The following is a 23,433-nucleotide window of genomic DNA, read 5'->3' on the forward strand; positions in this document are numbered from 1 at the left end:
TATTGAAAAATATGAAAACTATTTTGCTATGGATGTGCATTTGTTATTGTCATATGTTTGACCAGACTGAATTGAGGTGTATTATTTTCGAATAAAAGAGTTATTATCTCAGGTCTGTCATCTTGCCGGATGCAGCGGGTCCTCATGTCAGGGCTCTCAGTTTACATGATTCATACGGGGGAGGGTGTGACTTGTTGGCGTTTTCTCTGCCTGTATAAAACGAGAAGTTCGCGAAAAAGAAAATACAGATGGAGAAGTCCAACCGGCTCTCATTGTCACAGAGAGTCCCAGTGTGCCTCCGCGACCACTCCTACTGTGTCCCGCTGTGACAATCTCAACCGGCATCATGCCCACGGTTTTTGTGCTTTGTCTCACGGCCAATCTGGTTTTATTAGCGCGATTCGTTGCCGCCGTGGGTCCGGTCGTCCGATGCGAGCCATGCGACGCCGTAGCGCTTCTGCAATGCAAGCCTCTGCCTAAGGACTGTGCAGTGCGGGTGAGGGAGCCCGGCTGCGGCTGCTGCATGACGTGCGCCCTAGGCCAAGGGCAGGCTTGTGGAGTGTACACGGCGCGCTGCGGCTCAGGATTGACCTGCCAGCACCAACCGGGGGAGATCCGACCCCTGCAAGCTCTGCTAGAAGGACGGGGAGTATGTACGAGCAAGGCGTCTAAAAAGCTCAACACTGTTCTCGTTCCGGCGCAAAAACAAGGTAGGCACCTGTGCGCCTATGCAACCCATGTGGTGTCTTGTGCACGCTGTGATTTGGGTCAATCGGATGAGGCACACTGGACCATACAGTTACAATAAGGAAAACGTTTTATATCGGCGTAGGTATGCATCGTTAAGGAACAAGGCTGCGCAAAATACGCATCATGATGGCAACTGACACCTTGCCTATAGTTGAGCATACTGCCTGGCCGTGCGTGACATTGTCGCTCAGGGTTAAACAAGCCCCACTTCCTGAAGTTAGTGAAAGTTTTGTATCACGCACAATACTGAATAATGAAAAAATGGCAGAAATATTGTGATTTAGCAGGTTTGGTGTAAAGCTCACGCTCACAAACGGGCATGCAACTGCACTCGACCCCCACCACACACACACACGTAAGGCAGTGCTGAAAAAAATAGATGCTCTTAAATACGCAGCATAAATTCCCCTAGCAATAACAAACCCTCCCAAGCCAAACTTAATGAGCACTTTTCCCATTTAATCTTTGTACAACATACATAAGTCTTACAGTATTTGGTGTGAATGAACACTTGCTGCTCACAGTGGTGAGATGGCACACATGCCACCTCTATGTGAATACACACAGCTGTGTGTTTAGGCACTAGTGACGTCAGGCCTTCAGGTCTGTGCATTTACTGTATTCTACTTGGTTATTTGGTTTGGCTGCAAAAAATGTGCACCCAGTAGTCACTGACATTGTAACACAAAATAAATCCATGAGTGCATTCAAAATTGCAGAACATTACCTGAAAAATCAACCTCTGCTTTAAGAGAGAATGTATCCTTCACATGCCTGCAAACCTTTGCACTTTTGTGATGCAAATGCATTACTCTTTTGAACGCATATTGTTTTGAGAAGCCAAACTCTTTACCTAAATGGCCCCAGCAACTAAGTGGAAGTACTTTCCACATCTTGGATCCCTAACAAGAACTGGGCTCACCGGACCAATTGGGGGTGGGGGAGGGTAAGTCATTGTTGCTGTAGTACACTGCTGATGGCGATGTCATACAACTTTATGTCAACAAATATGAACTATTCTTTTAACCTCCTCACAGTAATATGCTGTTTTGTGCTGATCCTCACTGTGCTATGATGACAGACTTGGCTTCATTTTGAGTGTTGTATGTTTTTAAAGGTCATAGCAACATTAAACTTGTGTTTACATGTTTCATAGAACAGAAAGGAGTAAACATGAATAGTCAACATGGGAGCAATATTTTGTCTTATCGAGATGAGGACCGCCCTCTGTCTTCTGACCGCCGATAATGCTGTAGTTTACGTTGTTTTTCTTATTTCTGAGCAATCTGAGATTGTGATGATTCTCCACATCAGAAAAAGATCAGGTGGTCATACAGAAATGGTGGTATGCCACTAAGGACGCCATGATCTTGGTTCGGTACAAGGGCATTGTTTGAATTTGAATGATTCCTTTATTGTCTCATCCTCATTTCTTCTGGACTGAGAGAACTTCCTTAATATACAAAAGTGAAAAATTCTTGCAACACTTGGTCTTAATCAGGAGACATCTGAACAAAACATTGACATTCTAGCTTTATATTATACGTAAGTCACAAAGCAAATGAGTGTAATGTCTAATATCTCAATAATAATAAATGATGCATAGACAAATGCAACAGTTTGAACAGTCTGAATTAGTATTTTATTTTTAGATAACTTAATTATAGCTTGAAGTGCAGCACAAATAGTTCCAGCTTGTCCGCTGTTCCCCAAGTGGACTGAACAATGTTGGCACACTATTTTTGTCTTATTTTTGTCCCCTTGTCTTTGTCTGTTTACATATTTCACTGTGAAGGTGAAGTGTTACTGAACGAGACACTTGAACGATGGAAGAGGGGGTGCAGGCTCTTTGGCATCATCACGAGCAATGACACTTGCTAGCCAAAGGCCAGTGCAATATACTAATACCCAGTGTTGCACTTTTTCATCAATACTGTCAATTCAAAAGTTTCAGGAAAGCCGTTTTTCTCCATTTCCTCTTTCGAAGGAGCTCCACTTTTCATCACTCTCTCACTTTGCACAAAGGAACAAGGGCATGAGAGGTATCTCCTGACCTGAACAGACAATCCCTGGAAGCGCTTAGACATTTTATTCCACCACTTCAGTGGGTTCACTCTTTTTCGGTCTGGGACAGGCTCCTGCAGGTATGTGTCCAGTTCCTCCAGGATACCCTTTGGATCCTGTTCATGACCAGTTGGGTTGAGCATTTCATCAAAGAGATTGTCTCCAGTGAATAACCAATTCACTTTCTTCTGGAGCTGCCCTCATCATCACTGGTGTCACAATCGTGGACAGGACTGCATCTTCAGTTAGCCATACTGTGGGTTGAACAGACAGGCCAGTACCACCTGTTTGGAGCCCATCACCTTTGAAAACCACTTCTCCGGGCTCTCCAGCGTAGTTTTCAGAGTATCTGAATTCCTCGACTGGTGTGTCCGTCTGCAATGAGCAGATGTTTCAGTATGAGGCATCTGAGGTATCTGCTTTGCTTAATTCATTGCTAACTTCTTCCAGTGTTGTCAGTCTCCACCAGATTGGCCACATCTCCCACTTCTCTGCTACTGGACACACAAAAGGCCCATGGTCACTGGAATAGGTGGTGATGGCTGTTTCTCCTGCTGAGCATATGCAATGTAGAGTTCCATCTGGTTGACACATCTTGGAGTATCGAATGCCACCGGAACTCAACTGTAGAAGTGGTAGAAGTGTGTGGCAATTGTTTTCATTTTGGTCAACATGTCGCCTACCATCCTCTGTGCATTTAGCTAGGCATTGATGCACAGTTGGAGTGTGTGGGCAGTGCAGCTCAGATCAGGAATTTGTGCCATCCTCATGCCTTTCACAACGTTGCCACCATTGTACATCAGTACCAAGTGCACGTCCGTCTTGGAGCATTGTTAGAAAGACCTGGCTGATGTATTCCTCTGTGTTGGACCCTGACATGGTTTTTACATTGAGCAGAAGTTGCATCTGTGAAATGAGCTCTTCGGTGGAACCAGACCAGCAGTCAGTTTTGAAGGAACTGTAGTTTCTAGCATTGCCTTCTAACAGATGTTTGATCCTTCCTACAACGTTTGTGTATGTTTACGACACAAGCTGAGTATAGAATTACTTTTCACTTTGCATTTGGTATCTCTGCTCTGCCTTTGTCAGCTATCGTTTAAATCTAAAGTGCTCCATAACTGAATAAGGGAGAATATTTATCACAATCGTCTCCATGATGAGTTTGTCCATGTCCTTTGACCTCTGGTCATTTGATGCCCACTTTGTGGCTTTGTCAAACACTTGAGCAATCATGCATTGTGTTGGCTGTGAATTTGGTGCGTTTGCCTATGCCATTTCAGCCTACGCGTGTTTAAATGCCAATTTGTGATTAACTTTTAGGTTTTGCCACATATTTGCCATGTTCTTTGCTTTTCTGGTGCTGGAGCTTTGGCTAGCTTGTGTCTTTTGTGAAATGGCTCCATACCTTACTTGTCTCCTCTGCCTGTGAAATGAAAATACAGTACATACATTTAGTGCATTTTGGTAATTAGCATATAATTTAATATTTTTTTATATTTTATTTTATTTTATACTATACATAGTTGGCCATTTTTAAATAAAAACAAGTGGCTGCATTTGGCTGCACGTGATAATATACTATAAGCTAACGTGAGGTGTTTTTCCATCTAATACATTAAGTGTTTATAAAAGGCGTATTCACAAAAACATCTTACCAATATCTATATATGTAATATTAGTCATTTTACTAGCTATTGAAAGGTTCCATCTGCAGCCGCTGTATTTATGTACATCTCAAAAACAAATACGGAGGCAAACATTAAAAAGCAAATCATTGACTATAAACAAAATAATCAATAATCAACACATGCATCATGTCTATTTGACTTAATACAACAAGTTAACCTACATTTTATGTCACAATGGAGCTGCTTATAAAACATGCAGTATATAATAATAATTCCAAAAATTAAATACATTACTTTTCAAAATGACTTTAATGAAGACATTAACTTGTGAATGTATGAGCTCCTGTAAATCTTGGATGGAAGTATGAAGTGAAGTGGGACGCTGTGTAGTAGTCTTATATTAATGACGGACATGGGAGTTAACACGTGCATTTAGCTATATTTCACCTTAAAGGGGACCTACTTTGCTTTTTTTACACTTTTCTGACTTATAAATATAGTTAGAATGTTGTATTCTCGAGTTAAACGATGCCAAAGCTTCGTTTAATAATGAGGTTTGCGTATCTGGACGTGATCCCTGAAAGAAGTTTGGGATGGCTCAAAACACTCAGTTTCAAAAGGAGTGGTAAAACTGCCCCTCTGTGACGTCCTTGTGTGGTTCGTAGTTAGGAAGCACTTTGGGCGTGTGACCAATCACGGCGGAGTGGGCATGCCCTGAGGCGGTCCGTGGGTGGAATAAATTTAAAAAAATGTTTTGGCAGGAAGCACAAATCAAAGGAAATACAGCTGGGATAGGTGTAGATTCTGCTAAATCTAAAAGTTTTCTATACGGGTTATTGTGTGTAGCTGCTCTATGAGACCACAACTCAATACAAAGGGTCAAAAAACTAGCATAATAGGTCCCATTTAAAACACAATATAATAGTCTTAAATTAGATAATGATGTGGATTAACAGTTGCCTCTATTTTTGTTTATCTCACAATGATAATTTATACAACTTTAAAAAAGCTGTATTATAGTATTATATTTGATCATGGTGGACATGTGGATTAACAGTTGCACCTCTCTCTTTATAATGACGTAATACACTTCCTAAAACTTGCATGAAGAAAATCAATTGTTCTCCTTGATGGGCTCTGACAACATGGCTCTAAAGTTTAGTGTATTGATGGAGGAGAGCTGTGTGTGCTTTTGTGGGGCCAGGTAGTTGGGCAGGGAGCATAGAGAGACACACAAGAATGGAGTAAAAAAGTGGATACATATTTACAGATATTGATTAATTGATTGTACTGTATGCCATAATCGTAGCTGCGATGCTGTTGTTATTGTAGAGAGAGAAGAGGAGAGGGGACACATCCTTGGGTACGGATGTGTCCCCAGTGTCCCACATTCCAGTGTTGGTAGGGGTGGTAGTGAAGTGGTTTCCTCCATCCTCATCTGCTGTGTCCCGCTTGTTAGAAAGCTGAACATCCACTAGCAGATAGCAGGAGAAACAATGAGCTGGATGAGCTTGGAGAAGAGGAGTTCAGGGATGATGGTTTTGAATGCTGGGGCCACAAACAGGATCCTTGTATATGTCCCTGTGTATGTATGTATTTTGTGACACATACCCGTGTTTGGACCTTCTGTTAGAGCTGAGCAGTGCGCCGAAGACGTGTACAATGCAGTGTTTCTGGATTCTGCTCACCATCATGTCAGCCAAACCCGCACAGGTCATACTATGGAAGTGGTCCATTTAATTTCTACTGTCCTTGCTACTGACCCTCTCTCATAACCCATTTATATTGTACCCATGCAGACCATGGCCGAAATCAGGAGGATGGCTCCACCAACAAGACAGCCACAATGACTGCGTTGCCTGGTTTATCAACTGTCAAGACGGGGCAGAGTCGAGGTGTGACGGACATCAGGCCCTCATTACACAACAAGCTGATCAAGAAAGATCAGAACAGGAAGACCCACAGCTACAAGGTGGAATCGGTGTCAGAAGGAGCCAATATGGATATGCAAAACTTCTCGGTGGAGAACAAAAGGGAGACTGAGTATGTAAGTCAAATCCGATTACATCCTCTGATATACATGAACGATTCAACAAATGCTGCCATGATGTTAAGGATGCAGCTGAATGAATCATTGTAACTGGATGAACTCCTTTGTTGGGAGGCAGTGCATAACAGGCAGCCAGTCAAATAGTTGATTTGTATTCTAAACCCGTATTAGTACTTGTCCTGTATATTTCTTAGCTACCTTTTCAGTGTTAAGTTGCTGTGTGAAGATTTGAGTGTTCCTTCAGACTGTTACATATTGCATAATCACCCCCTGCGATTTACGATGGGTTGACAAGCTTGTCGTGAGTTCCCTTGTATCTTGTGATTGGCTACTGCCAAAGAAACAGTTAGCGTTTCCACACTGATTTGCAAGCGGAAAGTTTGTAAGTGTAGGAGAAGTCACAAGATTTGAACATGACAATAAATTAGCCGCACCACTGTATTAGCTGTTGGGTTCCATATTCAATATACCATGTATATCAGGGGTGCACACAGTTTTTTTTAGTTACAAAGTTACAAATCAATATGATCTACCTCTTACTATAAAACACATAACCTACAAATTCTAACCAGTAAACTGAGGCTAGTATATTAAATACATACTAATGATTCCTATTTCACATTCACATGATAGCTATTACGCAAAAGACACTACAGCCGAAGTGGGTAGAATCGGTAAATATAAAAAAGGTTTCAGCAATGGGCACATTTTCCACTTAATAATGAAATAGTAGTTTAACAGACGACCACACATTTCTATAGTGGAGTTCCTGATACAAAGTGCATTAGTGATTAATTTTCGTTATAGTTATAGGTATCTTACTGCAGCATTAGTTTATCCGTAATCAGAATAATAGAGATGACTGTAGCATTTTCATTTATGTTCATATGAGGTTGTAACAATGAGCATAAAAAGCAAAATGATGTTCTACCTGCAAACTAACAATGTCATAACATCACCAATTCACATTGAAATATTTCAATAAAAAGTTCATTGCTGAATTTAGCCACCAGATTTACCTTCAGTCGACTCTAAATATATCTTTAAGTCATGAAAATACATGCATTATATATATTCCATACCAGTGCTATTTAACTCAGTGTTTGTTTGACTATGTATTGTCTCCACTTATACACTCAAGAGCTCAAGATACAAACACTAGTTTGACTAAGTCATTATAACTTCACTCGACAGCACAATTTGTGGTAAACCCTGCACATTTCACCTTCAAGTTATCCACTGTTGTTTAAACATCATCAGCTCTGATTATATGTAATTAAACATGTAATTAAGGGGAGGTAACTCCTTGTTCCAGTGGGTTTTATGACATTTCCAAAAAAGACCGACATTTTTAAAGTTAGCAAAAAAAAAAAGATTGATGTTGAGCTCAGTGGAATCATTATTCCGTGTCTTTCCAGGGACCGTGTCGGCGGGAGATGGAGAGCATCCTAAATAATCTCAAAATCAGCAATGTACTCAACCCAAGAGGCTTCCGCATACCCAACTGTGACCGAAGGGGTTTCTATAAGAAAAAACAGGTGACTAACTCACTCTTTTTTTTCTCAAATACAACCCTGCAGACATTCAAATGGATCTGCCACGTGCCTGAACATTTCTAAAGAATCCTCACTAAATCATCCCACCCACCCACACATGCACAATCCCCCCTTTTTTGCTGCTCCGGTTGCCTTGACAGTCACATCACCACCATATTATCTGAATGACTAACAACCATGTATTACTCCAGTAAATGCACTGCAGTCGTCTGACTCATGCCTCACAGGAAATGAGGTCGGTCAGGTGTGTTTGTGGGTGTGTGGTGTGGGAGAATGTGGGGGGTAGGGATGTAAGAATGTGGCCTGGGAGTGTGTGTGTGGCATGGTAGATGTGGCGGCAGGGGAATGTATGGATAGTGCTTGTTTGATGGTGGTAGTTTTGGTGTAGGGAGGAGTGGGGTGCTGTTGGTGAGGCAAAAAACAAATAGTGGTTTAGTTGTTCTTGTCTGCGGTACAGACCTGGGCCACCCAAAGTCAACCCATTTTGGACGATAGTGTCAAGAAAACAAGGAAGTTAAAACTTGTTTCCAGAGGCCACTTTTAGGCATTGACTGTGCTAAATGGGCCCACCACTATGTTGCTTGTTTAAACAAAATTACCACTTTATATCAAAATAGCTTTTCTGGAATTGGATGGTAAAATTATGTCTGTATTATGTTATGTTAGGTTATGTATCTACATGGCGACATAAAAAGAACACAATTTGTAATAAGTAAACAAGAAATAGAATACAAAAGAGGTCAAATAAGGGTGTGTTAAATTAATATCAGAGTCTTGTTTCTTATTAATTCTGATTTGAAGGATTTCTCTCAGCTAGATCCCATTCTGAAAATGCATGAGTCACCAAAACTACCCAAAAGAACCATGATTCAGAGATCAATCCAAGCCAAAACAACAACACACATAATGAAAACAACCTCTCAGAATCTAACCTCACCCTTTCCCAAAGTTCCCGATGTGTAGTCTCATTCTGTCTTGCAAAATAAGTCTTGTCGTAGTTCTTTTCCAGTATTCTGTCAGCAAATATCTACTAGGAATGTGTCAAGTCTGGTCTTAATCTGTGTATTGTATGTGTGTGTGTGTGTGTAGCAGTGTGCCAACTCTTATCACCCTGTACTTAGATAGTCAGTGGGGTGTTGTGTTAAATCTATCCAAGGGAATGTATCTTCCCAGTGAGTTACAGATTTATGACCGGAAACACGTTGAAGAGGAGGACCCTGTGAACCGTCCAGGGTGACAATACAGTGGAGAAGCAGGAGGAAAGATCTAAGATGAGTAAACATTATGCAAGTAAACAGGATTGTTTGAAAGTCAAGTTTTAACCTAGTTCCTTTTTTTTTAAATTGTTCCGGAAAGCAATTAGCCGTCACAAATTACTTGGATTTAACTAATTCCTCATAGGTATTACTCAGTAGGTATTATTCACTCGTTATAACGGTTAATTGGTTGCAGACCCGACAGTGATAAGTGAATTTCCACATGGTAAGATTACTCTTTATAAATTGAATAATTTTGTAGTTAGAGCACAGGAAACCTGTTTAAGACCTTCTAAATACAGTATGTTACATAGCATTATTACAGCCCTCAACACATGAAATTACACCCCTGTAGTCATTTATACGCTCATATTACAGAAAATAATGTCCATGGCAGACATAAATAAGACACAAGCATTTCATGTGTTGGCTCTAGTCACATCAATGCAATGTTACTGATATGTATTGACCATTGTAAAATGCTACTGTAAAGTTGTTTGTGCTTAAGGAGAGAGTCACAATACGCTTCAATCGGTTTATTGACAAGCAGAGAACACATGCCGTGATCATCCACACAGGAGCTGCTGTCGGCCACAACACTCCTGTTGACCACTCCTATTGGTCATGAGTAACTTGCAACCCATCAATTATCTTGGGCTGTTGGCTATATACCTATATACTCTGCTTATTTTGTTTATATGTACGCACTCTCAACATCATACAAACCTCCCTTCCTCTTGTTACTATCCTATGTCTTATGCATTGTGTTTTATAACCTCCTCACATATGTAAATATGTGCTGTCTATGTCTATTCTTTGTTGTTATGCTGGCCAACTGCCTAACCACCAACAAGACATTACCATTGGCTAGTCAATGTGTCAGTCATCAATCGATGTAATTGACTTGTGCTTGACTTGTAATTGATGTGTTCAAAGACGGATTGGTACGTTGGTACGCACCAAAGTTGATTGGCTATTATGCCCCATGCAGCAGATAGTAAACAGCTATTGGGTGCAGAGTGCAGAGTTGTTACGACAGAATATAGTTTTGTCACTTCTATGCTAATGCATTAAACCACCACTAACTACTGGAACTTTGTTGTTTGATCATTTTGGATTGAAGTTAACATTTTCACAATGACATTAAAGATGTTGTAACTATTTCCATCTAATTTGATGTTGTACTTATATGTACATCCGTAAATGATTATAACATTAGATAAGACTATAAAGTCTGCCAAGTTTGACATAAACTCTCAAAAAGGTTGAGGACCAACTGCCTTAGGAGATATCTGAGCTTTGTTGGTCTACCTTGGCTACAGAACAACCTATTTTTAACGGCAGTTAAATTAATTGGTTCAGTACCCCAGCTGAGGCCATGCATAGCCCATGCTGACCCATTCATTACATGCCTCGGTCTCTTTCTCTCCTCCGGTCTACCGTCCACACACACTTTTTTCCAGTATTAATTTTAGGGAGTCATCACTGCAGCCATTTACTCATTTTTGATTCTGTCAGCCCATTCCGTTATTCTGTTCAGCCCACCTGGCCTTTCCTTCCTTTCCTTTTTAGCTCAGGAATCACCGTGGGTAGAGGTTGTGAATGGGACAGCAGTGTCTGCGGCTCTGACTGTACCAGTGTGTGTGTGTGTGTGTGTCTTAAGAGGAGGAGGAGAAGAATGTGGTGGCTTGAGAACAGAAGCCCTGTCTCTTTCCTTGTTCCCTTTCAGAAGGATGTGTGCAAAAGGGTTCACCAATCCCTTGGCTTTATACAGTAATAACCCTGGGGACCCAGGCACAGGCTCTTTGTATGGGGGGGGGGGGTGTTTAAACAGTATTCGTTTAATAATCAATACCAACATGTCTACAAACATTGACAACTACATTTCTAAATATTCATATTTAGGACTATATTTCCCTTGTCGCGCTATCAAACCTCTATTTAAGTCACCATAAAATATATATATATTTACAATTTGTATAAAAGCATGTGATTACATATGTCGTAAAACTGTTTCAAAGCCAAATTTCCCCACTGAGGGACGAATAAAGGCATATCTTAAGGCATATCTTAATTTAAAGCAGGGAATATAGTGGGGAGCAAATACCAAACCTCAAATAGCCTAACTGAGTGCAACTCACATTTTTATTGTAAAACTGAAATCATGTCAGATTTGAATACTTTATATTGTTTGACATGAAGTAGTATAAAATCCGCGTCAGCCTTGAGTAGTGCATCAACAGTGACTTTCCCCCCTACTTTGTCCTGTGAGACAAGTTCTGGTCAGTTTTTGTTCTGAAAAAAGTAATTCTGACTAGTTGATGGGGTCACTTCTCAAAGCAATATGCGTTCAAAAGTGTAAATAATTTATATCACAAACCGTTTTTCAGTTCTTCCAACACCAGGTAAAATCCTGTGACGAGGTACTATGTTCAGTCTCCACGTTTCTATGAGTATGCTTTAAGTCACAGTACATCTGTTACCTGTATGAGTTTCTTAAGAAAACTGAAGAAGCTATCAGTCAAAATAACATGGAAAAAAGTTGATACAAGTGTAGTCTACTCACATCAACAGCTCTCTGCCCATTCTAACTCCATCTGCCGGCTTCAGTTCATTCTGCTTCATATCCCTTTGACTTTGTGCTAAAAGTAATGTTGCTGTCACTTGTTTCGTAGTCAAACATGTTTACTTTCACTATCGTAGTAGTAAACACTGTATTTGACACACAGCAGCGCACAGTTATATGAAGAGCAGACACCATTTTGTGCAAAATGGTTTTATAGTGAACTTAAAAGCGGAGCAGCAATTAATGGTTAAGTGATTAAAAACTTTGCTCATTGTGACGTATAATCTAATCTACTTAAACAAGCTGCAATCTAAACATACAGAGTGCCATAGTGTATTAATACGTATGTACAAGTGCGTGTAGACGGTAGCAATAATGAAAGGATCGCTTGAGATGACTGCTAATAGTTCACAGATGAAAGACAGTCTGAGTGGAAATTCAAAGGTAGCCAAGCAACAGGGGGATGCACACACACATTCGATACTTCCTCCCGCCTCTCTCCTTGGGTTTTACACACACACACTGAGTGTGTCATCATTAACCACAGCAAAGAAACACAATGTTATAGTCCTGTCGTCTGCTGGATCAGGGCTAAAACAGAACCTGGCCACAAACTCAGATGATGACACCTTGAGAGCTTAGAGAGGAAGGGAAGGAGTAGAAAAGAATGTTAGCGAGAAGATGAAGATGAGTAGAACCTCAAATGCAACTGAGTTCAACTCAAAGAATCCCTTGGTGTGTGAGTGTGTGAGAATGGGGCGTGTTGGGCTGCGTACTTGCCCCCCAACTGTTGGTGTGGTATTTTAATAGGTGTGTGTCTCAAAAAAGATGCCTTTGATCATGCTCTTGGCCTATCGTACACGTGGACCACACCGGAAACAGTCTGATGAATGAACCTACCTTTCAGACTGAAGAGCTGTCAAAGTACAGTCCTGTTTAAAAAAGTGTTTTTACCATTTTATTATTGCTTTAATGTCCATTTGTAATTACAGTGTCAGTCAGTAGAAACAAACCTCCACAAAGGCGAAAGAGTTAAAAGTTAGCATGCACGTCTGTACTTTAGTTAACTAACAAAACTAAAACAAATAGTGCTCTCAAAAGTGTTTTTAAGGGTCTTTTCATGCATTTAGTTGTAGTGAAGGTACTTCCAAATTCAATGAATCGCCTTTGGAGACATCTTTGGTTGAGAAATGAAAGTTTTATTTTCTGGTGGACGTTCTGCCAGGTCTAAACTATGAACTTGTTCAGTCATTTCACCCCATTTCCAGCTCAAGTTGCACATTATTACTGCAGAGGTGCATAGATGGTTTGCTCCAACACAGTGTGTGCGGGTACAGTAAAGTATAGTAACCACTCTACACTGTAAGTATGCCCATTTACAGTCATATATGGTGGACGTCTATTGGTTATGATAGTTCTTGAAAACACGGTTAAATGTTGCAGAGCAAAACGATGTGTGAATATCTCTGGCTGAAAAACTGTGTTCTTGCTGCAACTCATGTATATACATCTACAGTACATGTATTTGATGTGTTTAAATGCAAGCATGCACACGTCCTTGTACACATTCAGGCCATAATCATAACCAGAGGATTATGAGTGTCTGCCAGTGTCCCAGAATAGCGTCACTGGTTTCCCTGCAACGCTCCAAATGGCCTTGACAAATATTTTTGTAACACCGTGTTTACCTTCACACTCTTCTCACTCAATGTGTTTCTCATTCATTGCCCTCGATATAAAAAATAATATGCATATTCATCACTTGCTCAATTTAGACAGAAATTTGCATGCTCATGTCGGTAAAGGCTGGACTTGGACACTGCTACTGTGATCTTGATACACATATCATCTTTCACAAGCGAACAGCTGCATCACTAGTGTTTATCTTCTCAGTCTGCGCACAGGTTTTGGGTATCACTATGTAATCAGGAAACCAATGATTACTTCCTCCTGTTGATTATTTGATGTTAATCATATCCTTCTGACTGTGGAGGCAATTTGGAGAAGACCCATTTCTGTTACAGTGCACAAAGCAACGTCCGTAAAGGGATGGTTAGATGAAAAATTAACAGCACTGACCTCAACAGCATGCCAACACCTTTGGACTTAACTAGAGCAGAGACTGTAAGCCAGGACCTCGCATCCAACACGCAGATGAGTGGAAGCATTCATATCTTTAAAGTGGAGGCCAACATACAGTATTGTGTCATTTCTGTTTTTTTAGGTTTAAATGCGGGGTGGACACCCCTCCTAAAAATCATGTGTTTTTGTGATAGTGTAGTAAAGACATTGTGTCTCCGTTCATTAAGTCTGTTCATGATATGACTAAGCTTGGGCTCTCCACATCTCTTTGCAGTGCCGTCCATCCAAAGGCAGAAGGCGGGGATACTGCTGGTGTGTGGACAAATACGGGCAGCCCCTGCCTGGCTATGATAGCAGGGATCGCGATGAGAAACAGTGCCACAACCGGGAGAGCCAATGAGACGACAGAATGACTTAGAGTGGGGCGGAGAAGAAAGAAACAGGGGAAAGGTTGGAGCACAGCCTTTTCCAACTGGCTAAACACCTACCGTGCACGTTCCGTGCTATGGGTTCCCCTATCTTTAAAAAAAAAATGAACAAGCTAAATGCTGACAAAACTTGGAAAAGCGATAAATGTATTATCTGCACTATTTTGTTAGGGTGGGAGAGCGATAGAGGAGGGAATTTTCCACTCACTTTAAAGTGACTTATTTGTGACTGTGACCCCAAAAATGCAGCGCCATCATATCAATGTGTGTCTGTCTGTGAATGTGCCATCGTGAATTTGTCCGTGCTTGTCTTGAAGTGTGAGCGCTTGCATTACATGTATGTCTGCACAGCAGCATGACTGTGCAAGAGGTTGTAGAAGTGTGTTTTTCCCCCCAAAAAATATCTGTGTAACTGATATAGAGTATATCACCAAGCTAACGGGCCCTATCTCGAGGTCCTGTGCCGTCGAACAATGCAGAAAAACTGCCTCAGGGTCCATTTTCAAGAGACGAATTATGGCAGATCAGGGCTATGTAGCCACACATAGGCCAACCAAAGGCTTTCCTTGCTGCTTCAAGCACATCCCTTTTCATGCTACAGCCTACAGGTGCAAATGAACAGATGCAAAATGTGCAGTTATAGTGCCTTAATCATAACCTTGACATGTCTCTCCTTCCTACATGCATCAGTGTAACTCTTTGGGTATTTAGTACATCCCTGCATGTTTACAGGTACAGTATATGCATGCTCAAGTTTCCCTCGTGCACTTTAAAGGTACACAGCAGGTGTGAAAACACATTTACTAAATTAAACTAATTCTAATTGGCTTAGAGATTGGAGAAATGATGGCATCCTTGAGAAACAAAAATGAACATGGAGAGAATACACATGCGGCTTTTGCTTGTTTTGTCTTGGAAAAAAGCTTCATGATTGTCTTTATTCTTATCAGGTTTTGGAATGCACAGTGTGTTTAAATGTTGGAGGTAAAAGATCAAGTCCAAAGGAATACAGTGTTTCCTCTAGGTTTACAACTTTGGAGCAGCGGGTGGATGGGAATCTCAATATGCAAGTTAGCAGCATGGCCAACTCTAATGCAGTCGCTCCTCAATCGTCAGTTACAGTTGGGGTGTACATGTACAGTAACGGTACAGTGAGGTCAATTTTTTTATAGACTGAAAACATTTGGGTTTTACAGCAAAATACTATTGAGACCAGAGAGCAACATTTTATCTTTATTTCCAGATTTTTACATCTGGATGCGATGGACAATGAACAAGATATCACCATCCTATAGAATTGCTTCAGTTAGAACTGAATGTCTATGCGGAGTTTGAGATCGGGTAGAAGTAGACAGCATTTAGAGGTGAAAACAAAATGAAAGTAAGAGCTGTCTGGGTATAAAACAAGCAATGAATTTACAGAAGATGTAAAATCGGCTTTTCCCTTCAGGGGTTGCCACAGCAAACCAATCTCCTCCATCCAACCCTGTCTTCTGCATCTGTCTCTCTCACACCAACTACCCTCATGTCCTCCTTCACAACATCCATAAACCTCCTCTTTGGTCCTCCTCTTTGATCCTTCTACCAATATATTCACTATCTCTCCTCTGGACATGTCCCAACCATCTCAGTCTGGCCTTTCTGACTTTATCTCCAAGGCCTCTAACATGTAATGTCCCTCTGATGTCCTTGTTCCTGATCCTATCCATCCTGGTCACTCCCAATGAGAACCTCAGCATGCTCATTTCTGCTACCTGGAGTTCTGCTTCCTGTCTTTTCCTCAGTGGCACTGTCTCTAGACCAAACAGCATTGTTGGTCTCAACCATTGCACAAATATTGTTTAAAGCCAGTACCACCATGAAACGTGAAAAACGGGTGGGTTCAAATAAAAGGTGCGATCTTCTAAGTTGTGCATCCGATCCAGATAGCTTGAAATAAAAGCCGAAACATTGCTCTCTGGTCTTCTAATCATCGTTTGATGACAAACCCAAATGGTTTCTGGAAGGCACTGTAAGCTGTGGATTGCAGAGAATTGGGGTTGACGAAACTGATACAAACACGTGAACACATGGATGCATGCAGTGTAGGCGACTGTCTGCGCTCGCTCCTCCACGGCAACATTTTAAAAACTTTCAGTGAACATAAAGACGTGTCATTTTTGTAAGAAATTGTAAGCACGTGACCATGTCGAAATTACTGCTGTTGTGTGTATACGGTAAATCAGATACACCCAGCCTCCCTACTATGATGGTAGAGGAAACACTGGAATATTTCTTTTAAGGTGTTCAAGTGCCACAATGTAGCTGAAGGGATCTGTGTGGCCTTTTCTTGTCTGTTGCCATCACCGACTTTTCTCATCCATCCATGATGCTTTTCCCATCTCTCGAAGCTCACTCATCATTGTCTGGCTTACTGATTCAGTGCTGAGATTCCACATGTGTTCAACCTACACGGTCTCCGTTCCACCTATCACCTCTAGCTCCATGCTGCCCTCTCTAGCCCTCCGCTCCTCCTGTCATGTAAGTTGTAACCTGGTGTGACAGGGTTTCCCCACCACAGGTGCCAGCTGCCCCTATGCTACAAGCACGAGCACTTAAAGCACTTTAGCTGCACCTCGGCAAAAAGAAAAATTGACCTATTTGCATCTGCGTACTTTTCCTTAAAGCTAATCTAGGATAAAACAGTGTGGGGAATGGAAGCCACACCAGGACTTCTGACAGCTAATTTATAGTGAAGGCCCTCTAGAAATGTTCCATTCAATGCAACTATTGTTGTTTTTGTGATCCTTGATTTTGTAAGATCATTTGCCAACAAATGGACATGGCACCATCCTGTGTAAGACTTGAAAAGTGAACAAAAAGAATCTTACCCAGTAGCTTGGTAGCATTCTATGGGTTGTACACGTCCTCTAATAGACAGCAACAACCTCCGCCCAGCCTGTTGGTGCTATGTCCCATCGATTCAAAGACTTGATTTAAGGGCAGGAACATAAAAGACAAATGTTTAAGCTACTTCCACCATAATATTTGTGTGTCTTTGTTGTATACATATTATTTCCTGGCCAGCTATGTGTCTGACTAGAGTCCATGTACAGTACTTAAAAGTATGAGTTATTTATCTATAAAAAAGAAAAATTATAAGCTGATCCAAACTACAGTAGATTTCTTAAAAACAGTGACTCTCCAATTGCACAGCAAACTCTTAACATTTCATTGTATTTGGGGGAATATAATCACTAATGAATGTTTTATTCTTAATATGCAAATTCTTCTGTTGCTTATTATCTTTACTGCCTCATAAGTCTGGTGACTTTCTCAGGAAGTCATTTCTGTCCGTGTAACTAGGTCTGAACTTCTCCGAATGGGTGGGCGATACTGCAAATTTTGGTATCAATCCAATACCAAGTAAATACGGGGCCAGTATTGCCGATGCCAATCCTTTTTACTTGAAATTGTTCAAGATCATTGAATGATTTTAAGATTCTCCCTTTAATTTGGTGAGCATGATTATAATCTGAAAAAACATGGGGATACAATCTTTAATCAAATAAAATAAATCCTTTATTCTCTTTTATTAAACACAATTGTTCAAACAAAATAAAGTCAGTTCGTTTTTTGACCCCAAAGCCCTCCGGTGTCCAAAGACTTATTCCCTGAGGTGATATTTATATAATACATGATTATTTTAAATATCAATATATAAGTATAACAAGCATTGCTTCTTCAGTGTTCATAGAAAATAAACATAGACAAGAACTGAAAAATATCGATCTCAACACACAAGGTAATCAATGCTATCAATATTTGAATCGATGTGTTCACCCCCCTGAACTCTACTTGTTCAGTTTTGACCTATTTGCCCACTTGCCACGTTAAGGATCACTGTGTGCACCGTTTTTATTCCAGTGTATGGTTCCTAAGTTGAATTGTCCTTTTGGAGTCAAGCTTTTCTTGATGCTAAACCAGAAAGCTCACCTGTATCGTTTTACCCGAGAAAGGAAATGGTTTGATTCAAGTTACAAATTTGTATTTAATGTCTTTTTTTAAATAAATAAAACGTGAACACATTTTAAGATGCTGTGCGTGTTTTTTTTTATTGTATCATTTTAACGAAAAAGGCCATCGGGAGGATTTTGAAAGCTTTCAGAGTTCTGCAGGCTAACAAATATGCTGCCTTGTTCTGTGAATGCAATCAGGCACCCCTCAGTCTCGGAATGTGTCAACAAGGATAAAGCAAAGGTTCAATTTGTAAAGAATAAAAATAAATCTGGTGGTGCCAGGCAGGCTGGCAGTGGGCACAAGAGGTTGAAGCAAATTCCTGTGCCCGACCAAGGCAAACAGAGCACGGGTCAAAAGGTAGCGTGCAGCTGCATGTCCTTGGCAAACTGTCTAAAGTTAGACGAGGACCTCCACTTGAGATCCCCCCGATAACACATACACACACTTAATATAGAAATTGTGGTGCTACTCTGTAATCCAGACTTTCACAATCAGAACTGCTGCATGTTTTGGATATTTGTCCAAATGTAAAGCAACTTAGAGGCTAGCTCAGGTTAAAGAGGGACAGAATACAGATTGCTTAGTCATGTTTTTATTAAATATATCGATTTTTTCTTACATTACATCTCCATTAGAAAAGTGAGTGAGCAGTTAGTCACTTTGGAATAGACATAAACAATACTCTCCAACAGCAGCATGTCGATCAGAAAAGATACACCGCTTCTGAACATCACAGTTCAACTGCGGGACTCTTTTATGGTCATGTGTTCTTAATCAGAGAGAAAAGCAACATGAAGAGTAAAATGGCACATACTGTTAACAGACACATAAATATCGGAGGTAGGTAAATGTAGAAATACCCGTCTGAGAGGTGGTGCATGCCTGGGCACCAGCCTGTCAAAGCATCTGCATCCCATGGAACCATGGGTAATGTTTTCTGAGAATGTATACGAGGGTTCTGCAGTCATGGAAAAGAACCGATGATGCCTCACATCAGAAAGTAAAAGACATTCAAATGGTAACGATGTAAAAAAAAAAAAAAAAGAATTTACAAAAATGGACACTCAGTGCTTTTGTTCTTGCTTGGTTTGTCACAAACCAAACCTCCAGACCACTAAAAAAAATGGTACAGCGAGCTCAACTCAGCAATGGAGTTCAGGGCCAAGATACATATATACACTTTATACACCAATAAACAAAATAATAACAAGGCAAACATGTCATAAATATGAATAATTACGAATAACAAATACAATTCAACCCAACTGAAATAAATAGACTGATAAGTAAATGCAACAATAATACAATCTCCATTCAGAAAAACAAAAATAGATGTATTTTCCTCTTTTCTTTGGGGCAGGTGTTTGAGCGGGAATGGGCTGAGTGCGGTTTACGGGCACAGTCCCATAATGACAGTGTACCTGATTAAAACACCACCAAGGACAAGGTCAATAAATAAACAGCTATCAAAATGGAAAATCAGTAGCTCTTTGTGAGGGGTGGCTCTCTGTCTTCTAAGAACACTCCGCATCGGCAGCCAGATCAGTGGAACCTAAAATCTTCTTGCCGTTCCAAGAGTTTACGCACCAGCATCGACCCCTTTGGCCGTCTAGGGACGATTCACACTGCGGAGACACAAATGTTTTCCGTTTAGTTTTAAATTGCTTGCATCATCCAACCACATGTTCTGTCATGCCATACTATCACTGTTCCATATAACATGGTTCCACACTTGTACAAACGCACACACACAATCATTATAATCAACCACAAATTGTGATAATGTGGGCATGTTCTCACAAACACCTTGTGAGATTCTTTCATCCTGAGCGGAGACATTAAAGATCTCTCTCTCGTTCACACACACTCACACACACATACAGTGTACATTTACTGGAGGTACTGACCTGCTTAGGTTTGTAAAGCCCATGTTTGTCACAGTTGGGGAGGTAGAATCTGGTCAGTTTGTCTCCAAGTTTCTGTTGGGATTTGGCAATCTTCTCCAAGGCCCTTTGTAGCTCAATATGACAAGGCCCCTGTGAGGAGGAAGTGAGCATTGATGGTTAAATGAGCTCTGAGCCTGCATACTAGACGCGGGCGGGTCAAGTCAAATATCGATGCTAAGGGCAGTCGCAGTATCAGATCAATACTAATGTGGTTCAATGGATACTTATCCATGTTTATTTATTTATTTTTTACAATTTTGGGAGTTCTTTGTGTTTGTTGATATTCTTATATTTATATATTATTACATTTTTACCAACATAATAAGCCAAATGAGTGAGTAGAAGTTTTTTTTCTTGTATTGATTGATTACTATTACTATTTTAACTGTTGCTATTGTTACATTTTGTTATATTGTATTAAATTGTTCAGGATTAAATATATTTTTGTTTCCCAAAAATTATTTATTATATTAGACAAATTAATTGTACAATAGTTATACTGGGGAAGAATAACCAAATCATACAATGATTTAGAAAAACTTCAAATAAAAGCATCAGTATCAGCAGTACTGGCCATGTACAGGATTTACTTGGTATCAATACCAAAATTTGCAGTATTGCCCAACCCTATTACACAGTGCCATTATACAGAAAACGTAATAAAAAAAAACAATAAAAACTGATTTGTATGAAATTGCAAACACTTTTACCCAGCATGTTTTATCATAATGGCACGCGCGCCCCCTAGTGGAGACCTGCTAATAGTGCCATTTTCTCTCTCAAACTTTTACTAACATAATTGGGCAAATTGGCAGTGGTTATTTCTTATTCAAATGTTTGTTGCTCACCTGCTCAACTAGTTTCTTGCGGATGGCGACTAGTTTGGCTTTCATGCTCTCCTGGGCGTCGGCAGCAGCACGCGGGTCGAAAGGTTTACTCTGCCCGGGGAGGAAGAAGCTGAAGCTGGGGTCCGAAACGATAGCTGTGTTCTCCAGATCTGCCTCTTGTTCTCCCTGATCTGCACAAGGACGAAATATAAGATTGAGAGAATGTCATGTAAATGTCTCACAGTGGACTAGTCCGTGCTTTGTTGGGGGGGGAAAAAGATGTAATTCAGCTGCAAAAGGCCTACCTTGTGTCTGGAGCTCCTGGGTGGGCTTCGGCTCGGAGCTCTCCGTGCATACGGCTTGTCCCCGGGTGAGAGAGTGCAGCGGTCGGGGGTCTCCGGGTCTCGGGGTGCATGTTAGTCCAGAGCCGCACGGTGCCGTGTAGATGCCGCACAATTCTTCAGCCTTCAGGGCGCAGGCGAGGCAGCATCCACAGCCCGGCTCCCGCAACACCTCCGCGCACCCGGGATCCACCGGCGGACACTGGCTCAGCCTCTCTGGAGAACACGGAGCACATCGGATCGGCTCTGACACCACCGGGGACCCCAGCGTACCCGTTACCAGCACGGAGCACACCACTGCCACCACGACGTGTGTCACATATAATCCACCCGAAAGCATAGTTAAGATTTGCACTATAAAAATACAAACTGTGGATTAATATAGTATCAATATTCAAAAGTACGCCGGCTTGCCGAGTTGTCTGTTTGCTTTGATTTGGAGGAAATGTCTATCTGTGCGTTGCGCGCAGTCGTATTTATAGCCGGCTGGTGCATGCTGTTTGACGCATCCGCGTTATGAATGATTTGAGGAAAAAAAGGTGTACTGATAGCACGGCTTCTGATTGGCTCTTCCACGTCCGGTCCGCCAGCTCATTTGAATACAACAAGTACGTCATTATTTATTTTGGAACAGCCAGTTCTTGCATGTATTGTGAAAGGGTGACGACACCAGTGTTTGATGTTGCAGCTATGTTCTCCCCTGGGTGCCAAACTAATAAAACCACTTTACCTCCAAATATATCATAACTCCATTTGTTGCTTGACTATGATAAGTTAGGATTCGTTAGGGTGTTATCCTACAGGGTCGTTGTTCATTTAGTGGGTTTCAGTGCCTACGTGGGTTTGTGCACGGATGAAGGAGACCCTGTCTAGTTCTTTCATTTTGTGCTCCACAAACTTTTAAACTAACAACGCGCGCACATATAGACCATATAATCGTTTTCAGATACGATTGCATGGGTAGAAACAAATAAATTTGAACAGCTGTTTAACTGAGAGTCAATTTTGAAGTGTCTGATTTATTGATAGAAAGAGCCGACCTAACCGCAGACGTCCTTATCTGTAGAGAAACCTTGTGGTTCCCACGTAAGTGGACGTCGTAAGTCGCCCTTTAGGGAATGTTCTTTGTCATTGTAACTTCTGATGCAACACGGTGCCTTTTGTGATTGGCCCATGCAACTGCTTGATAGGATTGCATCATCTGACAACTGCAGCCATGCTCACGTGAGACTCCTGGAGATGGAGTCCATCCGGGGGACGATACTAAAAATGTTCTTATCAAATCGTTACCAAGTTTTAATGAGTTTGTAATTTTGCCCTAAAGTTTTTTTTTAATCAATAAATATTTATTTGTGAACAATTGAACCAACACAACTATATCAACAACTTAACAATATCCACACAATTATTCCCTATTCCCTATGTCTTTAACGACATGATGTTTCGCCTTTTAACATTAAAAAGACAAAGAAAAAACTAGTCAAGCCATCTTTTGTGGTTCATTTCAAAGATCCGAGCTGTAATTCAGGGTGCCTGCAGCAGAGGGCAGTAATACCTGTTTAATGCCAATGTGCTAGTGAAGAAGAAGAGACTCAGGAAGTGTTTCAAGGATTTCCCAGATATTAAATCCCGACATAAATACAGAATAATTGCTCATCTAATAAAAAAAGTGAATTGTAAAGAGTTAAGATGCACTGTCTGATATGGTAAATTTGATAGGAGGGATTCCTTTGATGTTTGTGAGAGAGGGCATCTTCAAAGAAAATGCAGCTGCAAAATATTTAGCAGAAAAACAAATTCACCAGTGATTTGAACCATCTGTCTTGGACGTGATCCGAATTGGTTGAGAAATGTGCGGCGGAAGTTTGAAAAATGGCCCATTCATTTTCTATGGGAAAAATTCTGTGGAAATTTTTGGAAAATGTTACCATAGATGTCTC

At 40.9% G+C, this 23,433-nt stretch overlaps 2 protein-coding genes across 2 annotated transcripts; one reads left to right on the top strand and one right to left on the bottom strand.

Moving 5' to 3' along the window:
• The first annotated feature begins 205 nt into the window (after positions 1-205).
• On the top strand, positions 206-18,435 carry igfbp3 (insulin-like growth factor binding protein 3). The gene is made up of 4 exons (XM_058073335.1): positions 206-710; positions 6,242-6,489; positions 7,911-8,030; positions 14,227-18,435. The coding sequence occupies exons 1-4, from the start codon at positions 347-349 to the stop codon at positions 14,350-14,352; spliced, it is 858 nt and encodes a 285-aa protein (XP_057929318.1). The 5' UTR covers positions 206-346; the 3' UTR covers positions 14,353-18,435.
• A 520-nt stretch (positions 18,436-18,955) lies between these two features.
• igfbp1a (insulin-like growth factor binding protein 1a) lies at positions 18,956-21,962 on the bottom strand. The gene is made up of 4 exons (XM_058073336.1): positions 21,458-21,962; positions 21,174-21,343; positions 20,287-20,415; positions 18,956-20,004 (listed from the first exon to the last, which is right to left on the bottom strand). Exons 1-4 carry the CDS (start codon positions 21,831-21,833, stop codon positions 19,894-19,896), a joined length of 786 nt encoding a protein of 261 aa, XP_057929319.1. The 5' UTR covers positions 21,834-21,962; the 3' UTR covers positions 18,956-19,893.
• Between the last annotated feature and the right edge of the window lie 1,471 nt (positions 21,963-23,433).

The sequence above is a fragment of the Doryrhamphus excisus genome, chromosome 5, assembly GCF_030265055.1.
Source record: "Doryrhamphus excisus isolate RoL2022-K1 chromosome 5, RoL_Dexc_1.0, whole genome shotgun sequence".
Classification (NCBI taxonomy): domain Eukaryota; kingdom Metazoa; phylum Chordata; class Actinopteri; order Syngnathiformes; family Syngnathidae; genus Doryrhamphus; species Doryrhamphus excisus.